General features: G+C 47.2%; 1 protein-coding gene across 1 annotated transcript in view; it reads right to left on the bottom strand.

Annotated features, from left to right (window-relative positions):
- Positions 1-4,764: 4,764 nt before the first annotated feature.
- The window catches only part of LOC141155136 (uncharacterized), a 118,833-nt gene continuing 113,058 nt past the window's right edge, over positions 4,765-10,539 (bottom strand). The window contains exons 20-21 of the mRNA XM_073641813.1: positions 5,633-5,726; positions 4,765-4,974 (exon numbers count right to left, since the gene is read on the bottom strand). Coding sequence (XP_073497914.1) covers positions 5,635-5,726 — 92 coding nt within the window. The 3' untranslated portion in view covers positions 4,765-4,974; positions 5,633-5,634. The remainder of the gene's footprint in view (positions 4,975-5,632; positions 5,727-10,539) is intronic.

The following is a 10,539-nucleotide window of genomic DNA, read 5'->3' as shown; positions in this document are numbered from 1 at the left end:
CTGTGTACATACATTACATTACTTATCCTGAGTTACATCCTTTATTACTCTCCAGAGATCGCACTCATGATATTATACTCCAGAGCTGTACTCAAAAATTTCCTAGTCACTCTAATTCCTACCAACTTAGCCAACATTGGAATATTTTAAGGTGTCTGATGTGATTTGTAGTTAAACCAATAATGAAAATCACCAAATAAAGCCATGTTCTAACATTAAACGAGTGCTCTGTTCTTTAACCCCTTTAAGCTATTTGCCTGCTGTCGGCTAGTAAATTACAGGCCAGTGAGCCTTGCTTCTATACCAGGAAAGATCTTTGAACTAATTATTATACAGCAAGTGTGTAAGAACTAGGATAAGAACACAGTAATTAACCAGAGCCAGCATGGGTTTGTAGCAAACAAGTCATGTCAGACTAATCTAATTTCCATCTATGATGGAATCACTGACTGAGTGGATCAGGGAAATGCTGTAGATATAGTATATCTCAACTTCAGCAAATCATTTCTTAAAGTATCTCATACTATCCTTAAAAAAAAAAGTATGGGATTGACAAGGCTACCGTTAGGTGGATTCATAACTGGCTCAGTGATCGTACTCAAAGAGTGGTAATAAATGGTTGCACATCCAATTGTAAGAGTGTTTCAAGTGGGGTACCACAAGGCTCTGTCCTGGCCCCAGTGTTGTTCAACATTTTTATAAATGATCTAGATAAGAGAACTGAAGGTAAACTAATCAAATTTGTAGACAATGCAAAGCGAGGAGGGATCACTAACTCTAGAGAAGGCAGAGAAAGGATTCAGAAGGATCTAGATAAGCTTGAACAACTGGCAGTGACTAATAGAAAGGTATTTAACAGGAAGAAATGCAAGATTCTACATCTGGGCAAGAAAAACGAAAATGACATCTACAGAATGGGAGGAATAAAACTAAGCAACAGCACGTGTGAAAAAGACTTGGCTATACTAATAGATCACAGACTGCACATGAGTCAACAGTGTGATGCAGCAGCAAAAAAGGCAAACATAGTTCTGGGATGTATTAAGAGAAGCATAGAGTCTAGATCACGAGAAGTAATTATCCCCCTCTACTCCTCCTTGGTCAGACCTCATCTGGAATACTGCGTCCAGCTCTGGGCACCACATTTTAAAATAGACATAAAAAAACTGGAGCAAGTGCAGAGAAGAGCGACCAGGATGGTGAGCGGACTGCAAACTATGTCCTACGAGAAACGGTAAAAGGATCTGGGAATGTTTAGTCTGCAAAAGATAAGACTGAGAGGAGACTTAATAGCTGTCTACAAATATCTGAAGGACTGTCACACTGTAGAGGGATCATCCTTATTCTCATTTGTACATGGAAACACGAAAAGCAATGGGATGAAACTGAAAGGGAGAAGATACAGATTAGATATTAGAAAATACTTTCTGACAGTGAGGGTGATCAATGAGTGGAACAGGCGAGAGGTGGTGAGTTCTCCTTCAATGGAAGTCTTCAAACAGAGGCTGGACAGACATCTGTCTGAGCTGGTTTAGTGAATTCTGCATTCAGCAGGGGGTTGGACACGAGGACCCTGGAGGAACCCTCCAACTCTAACATTCTAGGATTCTATGATCAAGTAGACATCAACTACAGAAGGTTGTAAGACATATCACTTTAACTCCAAAGACTTTAATATGGAGTTGGTCCCTTGGTGTATTAATGAAGCTTCTAGTCATCTGGGAAGGCTTTCTACAAAGTTTTTGAGGTGTCTGTGGGAATTTTTTCCTATTTACAGTATCTCCGCTTTAGTTAATCCCAACATGATTAGATCAGCTTGAGGTCCGGGTCTGTGTGGCCGCTCATGTTCTCCCCCTCCATGTCTATATGAACAGAAAAGGGTCTTCCCCAAACTGTTCCTAGAAAGCTGAAGCTACAATTGTGCACAAAGTTGTTGTAGAAAAGCCATCCAGCTCAACAGATGAAATCTTCAACTTTATTAGTGTAGTACTAAAACATTGTTACCACCACATGTTGTCCATAAGCAGGAACATCAACGCGTTTTAAGTAAATGTGGAACCTTTACACATAAGCGGCTTTACACCACTCCGTCCGACTCTCGGCATTGTGCTTGGTGATCTACGGCTGCATGCAGCGGCTCGGCCATGAAGCTCCCGGCGGGGGCACAGTGTTTGTGCTGATGTTAATAGCAGAGGACTCTGCAGTTATGGTGTGTGACCCACTACTCAGGTAGCGTCGGCCCTCCCTGGGAAAAGGTGTACTCGGACGGAGGGCCGGTGGAAAAAGGGAAGGGGATGCAGTCGCGGCCTTGGCCCAGTCCGTGCCCAGGGCGCACACACCAAAAATATGGGCTTCGGGATGGATGAGTGGTTATTAACGACTACGCCACCTGTGGTTTCTGGTGATCTTCCACCAGCGCTGCGTTCAGTCCTCTGAGGCGCGATGTAGTGGCAGCAGAAGATTGTACTACTCCCCACAGGCGGAGCAGGGCCTCAGGGCAGAGGAAAGGACAGGAGGAGGATGGAAGTAGTAGTGGGAGATGAGGTGCGGTGTAGTGCAGTGCCGCGCTTCAAAAAAGGACCGGAGGCCATAGGGGTAGTCTTCCAAACTTTACTCACGGTAGAATGCACAGCTGAAAGGCTTCTCCCTGCTCCTCACGGCGCGCTGCGGCCACCAGGAAAGGGGGTTCGGCACAGTCCGGATAATTCAGGTGCGCTAATCAGGACCCCAAGCACCCAGGTGTTCCTAGAATGTCCCACTAGGTCCTATCCTGTCCGTGTGTGTGTGGAAAGGCCGGGTCTCCCTCTGGACTATGCACAGAACAAGGGTACGGGTGGCGACTCTGCTTCGTCCGTTACCCGTTGGGATCCACTGAGCTTCCGGGCTTCTCCGACTAAGACTTGAAGTGACAGAGTCAGATATCGGGGGCCGGTACCCCTTTTGCAGCAGGAGTCCCTCTGGCTAGGCCAGAATAGTGAGGACAGGTGGCGTATGCCGCTCCGTCTGTATGCTCCTGGGATCCTTTTGCCTGTGGAGCTTGTCTCCTCTGCTCCCCTCCAGGCCTTCTTAGGTAGGGACCTTGACCGGGTAGAGACAACCGTTAACTCCCGCCCGCTCCTCGCCTCAAGGCCAGAGCACGAGGACCGTGTCCCCATCAACTGCAGGTTTACACAGAAAGCCACGTTCAGTGATGAAGATCACAATCAAAGACCATAAGCCCAAGATGGCTGTTTATTAAATATGAATTATCAAGTGTAACCTCTAAGTGTGTCCTCCACCCTCACCCACTACTAGGTTTCCCCTATCTTTGGTTCCCCCATCTCCTCTTATCCCGCCTGGGGCAGCACCCTGGTGCATATTAGCCCCCCTACAGGTGGGAGAGGTGTAGTGTTGAATGCAGAGGTGGGGTCCTGAAAGGCACTCCATCCTTACCTCGGAGAGGAGATACCACACCTCATTGAAGAGATGCAGTACCCTTGTGGCGACCGAACCCTCAGGGGTGCCACAATGGGGTCAGCAGAGTGGTGGTGACTTTTCTGCCCTCTGCTCCTTAATACTTTGGTGACCCTGTTCTGTAACTTTACACTGGGAACAATGGGCCTGATGGAAGATCTTGAATTCATGGATAAAGATGTGAGACCCAATAGGTCTCTCCTTATAGCTTATATATACAGTATATATTTTGAACACCTCAGTGATTCCCATATTTTGGATTATTTATTTCTTTTAGCACTATGCACTTTGCCTTTTTAAAATATTATTGAATGAATTTGAATGAGTTTATGAATTTATTCATTTAAAGGGGTCGTCCAGGCTTGGGGTACAAGGCTGCAGTCACTCTATGTGACTGCAGTCTTGTGAATCCTCACAGCGTGCAATGTGTGCACTGTCATGATTTTCCGATACCGGCACCAGGCGCGTGACCGTAAGTATGCGATTTGCAATCATGCGGTAGTGTGCCGACTAAACGTGCGTGGCCTCGCTCAGTACAAGTGAACTGAGTGTGGCTGGACACGTCTAGTCGGAATGTGTCCGGGAGTATGCAAATCGTCCTGTTCTAGAGCCGGCAGCGGAGAATCCTGACAGCGCATGGTGTGTCATTGCGTGGATTCACAAGTCTGCAGTCACATAGAGTGACTGCAGACTTGTATCCCAAGCCTGGACAACCCCTTTAAGTCCATCTACTGTGAAGCCTGCCATATACCGTACATATTTGTATTGGAACTTCTTTTTTAACCACTGACCTTTTATCCTGCCTCTCATTGGTATTGATCCTTCCCCACTTCTTAATGATTTTTATTGATTTGTAGAATAAAAATGAATGAATCTTGAATGATGTCCATAGTATGTGTTTATTTTCTTTCATTAGCTACATGTCTCACCCTCCCATGTATCTCTATGCCACTCACGATTGCCCTGAGTGAATCTTCTGCCTCAACCTTTAGGTACCTAAAAGACATCGCTTCTAACATATTGTGGCTTCTTCTGGATTATGTCACAGCTCACCTCCTCCCCCTCCCCTCACAATGAATTTTCACATGCTCATTAGATGCTTCAAAGCAAATGATATGGTCTAATTCTGTTAATTGCTGCTAATGTACATGTGTGTTTCCTGTTACAGCAGGAAGTTGGAGTCAAGAGCCCCAGTGGCCGGTGTGAAAATTGCAAGTCTTGTAATTTTTATCTTTAATACTCTAGGCATCGCACAGAGAATCAGTTTGACCCAGTGTCCCTTTTGGCACCATAAATAATTAAAAATCACTGTTCTTGCTTTCTCATATTGTTTAATATGCCTCATTTTTCCCCCTGTATATTACATGATATTGATATCATAATCACTTTATACAGTATACTCTGTTATATTGAACAACACGATGGAAATTAGTGAACGTCTAATTGTGTTTATTGCATCATAATTGTCCAGGAAATGATGTCAGGTTCCATAAAGCCTCTTGAAGCTTGAAAATATTTCATCTACAACCAGAAATAATAATAAAAAAAAAGTTACATTTCGTAATAATTTCAGTATCTCTGTTGGTCTAAGGTAGTGAAACATTTATTTGTAAATCCCTGGTGGCCTGGGGCACTAAAGTGGTAGATTTAAAGGGGTTTTCTGGTATGTTTATATTGATGGCCTATCCTTCGGCTACATCGTCAATATAAAAGTCCCAGATAACCCCTTTAAATTATGTTATAGGGTTCAGTCCCTGTACTTGATTAGACTATGTCACCATATCAAATGTTTAAGCCACTGAAAAGTGTTACTCCTGGCAAAATAATTGAGACTTATAGTACTAGGGGCGTCATAGTAAAAAAAAATTCTTCTGAAAAGTTCCCAGAAGTACCTTCAACATTTACCCAATATATTTATATAAATGAGCTTTCCTTTTCTGAATCCCACCTACCGCCACCACTAGGGGGAGCTAGTATTAAACTCAGTGGCCAATCAATGGGCATGTCCCATCGGTGGGTGACTAAAGAGGTAAGTTCTCTTTTTTTATAGCTACAATATTTTCATCTTTTTTTTCTCAATTACTAGAAAATCCCTTTATGTGCCAGTCGTCCCTCAGCTATATGCCTGGATTTTGCTTTGACAGTAGTTACCCCATTATAGTAGTTACCCCATTATTACCTCTACTCCTTCAGAAATACCACGCGGATTGACAAACAGGCCGCAAAGTGTTTAAACCTTGTGAGCTCATCGGGTTTGGCGTTGCCGGATTTAGCTGTAACAGACACAAATCAATGAACGATTAAAAAAACAGTTAAAAGTTAACTAAGGGCGGAATTATAGAGGATGTAGAGGTTCTAATTCTGAGCTTCCAACAAGAGTTGCATAAAGTTCCATGGCGATCTGATTATGTAAATAACCCGAATGTTAATGAGACAGTAGTACCATCCATGTTCCCTAATAACAGTGCTCCTAAGTAGTGTCAATGAAATGCATAGGTAACCTCAATAACAGCACCCCCTTTAATGAGGACTTGTCACTTGCCATAAATATGTAATTTTTATTACCTGGTGTAAATGCCGCTGTTCTCCTGAATCCGGCGATGTTTTCGTTTTGTTCCCACGCCTCTCCACTCCTGAGATATGGCCCTATCTTCTCTGTATAGAAAATCTAGCCTTTATAGTCAACTGGGTGTGGTACGCAAGAACACGCCCACAGAGATGAGTTGAGGAACATGACCACTTTGTTGAAAAGACAAGAAATATATATAGGGAAAACGAGGCCATATCTCACCAGATGACCCAGGAGGTCCCTTCCAACTCTACCATTCTATGATTCTATATCTGTCTGGGATGATTTAGTGAATCCTGCTTTGAGCAGGGGGTTGGACCAGATGACCCAGGAGGTCCCCTCCAACTCTACCATTCTATGATTCTATATCTGTCTGGGATGATTTAGTGAATCCTGCTTTGAGCAGGGGGTTGGACCAGATGATCCAGGAGGTCCCCTCCAACTCTACCATTCTATGATTCTATATCTGTCTGAGATGATTTAGTGAATCCTGCTTTGAGCAGGGGGTTGGACCAGATGACCCAGGAGGTCCCTTCCAACTCTACGATTCTATGATTCTATGATTCTGGAACGGAGAGGTGCAGAAACAAAAGAAAAACATCGCCGGATTCAGGAGAACAGGGGCGTTTACACCAGGTAATAAAACACATTAATGGAAAGTGACAGGTTCTCCTTAAAGGGGTTGTCCACATACTTGCAGTCATGTGACCGCCCTCTCTTGCTGTCGGCACCAGAGAATTCTGACAGCATGTGGGGCGTAGGCTGTGAGGATTCAAAAAAACTCAATGTAACTAAACATTGAAATATTAATGCCATCACCATGTGTCCTTCATCAGTACCGCCAGTACTTTCTTTTTAACCCTGTTGGTTTTCTTCCCTGAGAAGTATGACAGGTATTTATATTTACCAGAAATGTTGGTGCGATTCATTTATACGATGATCGTTTTAGTTTTTTTCCCTTTAATTGATGACATTTCATGTGTTTCTGTGAGTCACATATACAGTTACAGTTGTAATGAGTAATATCTCTGAATACACCTGAACCTTCTGGTAATGAAACCTGGATAATGACATTTAGCACAGAGATAATGTTGGGAAAAAAAATCTCTTAAAGGGAATGTGTCATCAGAAAATGACCTAATGTTTAAATCAGGTTTTTATGATAAATGTATTTTTTAAATATTTTTTAGACTTCTAGTCTTGTGCTTCTTGTTCTTTTAGGAAATCCACATTAGCAACAATAGACAAATTCAAAACCCTATTGTTTAAAAGCCCTCTCATTGTAATCCTGTCTGCCATGATAATTAGACTGCTGAAAAGTCTTCTGTTATGAACAGTAAATATGAAAAAAAACATAAAAAAATGTAAATAACATATCTATATATATAATCGTCTTATCCCGTCTGTCTGTCTGTCTGTCTGTCCTGGAAATCCCGCGTCGCTCATTGGTCCGGCAGCGGCCAATCAGCGCCGCGGGATTTCTGAAAAAAGATGGCGGCCGTTAGCGGCTCATCTGCGGGACGGAGCTCAGCGGCGATGCAGCCGGGAGATGACCGGCACGAGGCGCTCATCTCCCGGCCGGTACCAGCAGAAGGACCTCGACCGCCGGACCCATCTGCGGGATGGAGATGCAGCCGGGAGATGAGCGGCGCGAGGCGCTCATCTCCCGGCCGGTAGCAGCGGAAGGACCCTGACCGCCGGCGCCGCTGACCTTCATGCGGAAGGGAGGACCGGGGAGCGGCGCTGCGGGTCGGGATACTTCTGCTGCGAGCGCCCGCTCATGTCCCGAGTTCTCGCAGCGGAAGTACCTGCACAGGCAGCGCCGCTCCCCGGTCCTCACCAAGACGATTCGATGATTGGTCGCGGTCTTCGGACCCGACCAATCACTGATCTTACCGCAAAAGTTAAACACCGCTGTGCTGATTGGTCGCGGACGCTGCCCGCGACCAATCACCGATTTGGGCACCACATTTAAATATCGGCCGCGACCAATCACCGATCTTGGCTCCACATTTAAACACCGCTGTGCTGATTGGTCGCTGACGCCGGGCACGACCAATCACCGATTTTGGCGCCACATTTAAATAGCGTCCGCGACCAATCAGCACAGCGGTGTTTAAATGTGGAGCCAAGATCGGTGATTGGTCGAGGCCGATATTTAAATTTGGCGCCCAAATCGGTGATTGGTCACGGGCAGCGTCCGCGACCAATCAGCACAGTAGTGTTTAACTTTTGCGGCAAGATCAGTGATTGGACGCGGGCCAAGACCGCGACCAATCACCGATTTGTGCAGCACATTTAAATAGCGGCCGCGACCAATTGGATGTCAGCGCCGCTCCCCGGTCCTCCCCTCACACCCTAGGCGCATGGATGTCAGCGGCGCTGCCTGTGCGGATACTTCCGCTGCGAGAACCCGGGACATGAGCGGGCGCTCGCAGCAGAAGTATCCCGACCCGCAGCGCCGCTCCCCGGTCCTCCCTCGACACCCTAGCCGCTGATGTCCCCACAGTATCCGCATGGTGTTACAAAGGTCCGGACATTTGTGTTAAAAATCGCTGATTGGTCGCGGACGCTGCCTGCGACCAATCACCGATTTGGGCGCCAAATTTAAATATCGGCCGCGACCAATCACCGATCTTGGCTCCACATTTAAACACCGCTTTGCTGATTGGTCGCGGACGCTATTTAAATGTGGCGCCAAAATCGGTGATTGGTCGCGGTCGATATTTAAATTTGGCGCCCAAATCGGTGATTGGTCGCGGGCAGCGCCTGCGACCAATCAGCGATTTTTAACACAAATGTCCGGACCTTTGTAACACCATGCGGATACTGTGGGGACATCAGCGGCTAGTGTGTCAAGGGAGGACTGGGGAGCGGCGCTGCGGGTCGGGATACTTCTGCTGCGAGCAGTCGCTCATGTCCCGGCTTCTCGCAGCGAAAGTAGCCGCACAGGCAGCGGCGCTCCCTGGTCCTCACCAATACGATTCCGCTCCCCGGTCCTCACCAATACGATTCGCTGATTGGTCGCGCTCTCCGCCCGCGACCAATCAGTGATCTTGGCGCTAAAGTTAAATACCGCTCTGCTGATTGGTCGCGGCCGCTGCCCGCGACCAATCACCGATTTGGCCGCCACATTTAAACACTGCTGTGCTGATTGGTCTCGGACGACAGCCGCGACAAATCAGCGAGATTGGTGCCAAATTTAAACAACGCTCTGCTGATTGGTCGCGGTTGCCAGCCACGACCAATCAGCGAGATTGGCGCAAAATTTAAACAACGCTCTGCTGATTAGTCGCGGACGCCAGACGCGACCAATCAGCGAGATTGGCGCCAAATTTAAACAATGCTCTGCTGATTGGTCGCGGATGACAGCTGACCGCGACCAATCAGCGAGATTAGCGCAAAATTTAAACAACGCTCTATTGATTGGTCGCGGCCGCCAGCCGCGACCAATCAGCGAGATTGGCGCCAAATTTAAACAACGCTCTGCTGATTGGTTGCGGCCGCCAGCCGACCGCGACCAATCAGCGAGATTGGCGCCTAATTTAAACAGCGCTATGATCTCCCGACGGCAAGTGTGAACGGAGGACCGAGGAGTGGCGCTGCCGGTCGGGATGCTTCTGCTGCGAGCAGCCGCTCATCTCCCAGCTGCTCGCAGCGGAAGTACCCGCACAGGCAGCGCCGCTCCCCGGTCCTCACTAATACGACGCTGATTGGTTGCGGCCGCCGGCCCCGAGCAATCATCGATATGGGCGGCAAATTTAAACCCCACTCTGCTGATTGGTCGCAGTGGCCAGCCCCGACCAATCAGCGATTTTGGTGGCAAATTGAAACACCGCTCTGCTGATTGGTCGCTACCGCCAGCCGCGACCAATCAGCGATTTTGGCGCAAAATTTAAACAACGCTCTGCTGATTGGTCGCGGCTGGCAGACGCGACCAATCAGCGAGATTGGCGCCAAATTTAAACAATGCTCTGCTAATTGGTCGCAGTCGCCGGCCGCGAACAATCAGCAGTATTGGCGCAAAATTTAAACCCCGCTCTGCTGATTGGTCGCGACCGCCGGGCGTGACCAATCAGCGATTTTGGTGCCAAATGTAAACCCCGCTTTGCTGATTGGTCACGGTGGCCGGCCGCGACCAATCAGCAATTTTGGTGCCAAATTTAAACAACGCTCTGCTGATTGGTGGCGGTCGCCGGCCGCGACCAATCAGCAGTATTGGCGCCAAATTTAAACACCGCTCTGCTGATTAGTCGTGGTCTCCGACCGCGACCAATCAGCAGTATTGGCGCCAAATTTAAACCTCGCTCTGCTAATTAGTCGCAACCACCGGCCGTGACCAATCAGCGATATTGGCGCCAAATTTAAACACCGCTTCGCTGATTGGTCGCGGTGTTCGGCCGCGACCAATCAGCGATATTGGCGCCATATTTAAACACTGCTCTGCTCATTGGTCGCGGTTACCGGTCACGAATAACCAGCATTATTGGCGACAAATTTAAATACTGCTCTGCTGA

The sequence above is a fragment of the Phyllobates terribilis genome, unplaced genomic scaffold (assembly GCF_046119375.1).
Source record: "Phyllobates terribilis strain yellow unplaced genomic scaffold, ASM4611937v1 Scaffold_7__3_contigs__length_470593459, whole genome shotgun sequence".
NCBI classification, from domain to species: domain Eukaryota; kingdom Metazoa; phylum Chordata; class Amphibia; order Anura; family Dendrobatidae; genus Phyllobates; species Phyllobates terribilis.
This window is presented reverse-complemented; position numbering and strand designations above follow the sequence as displayed.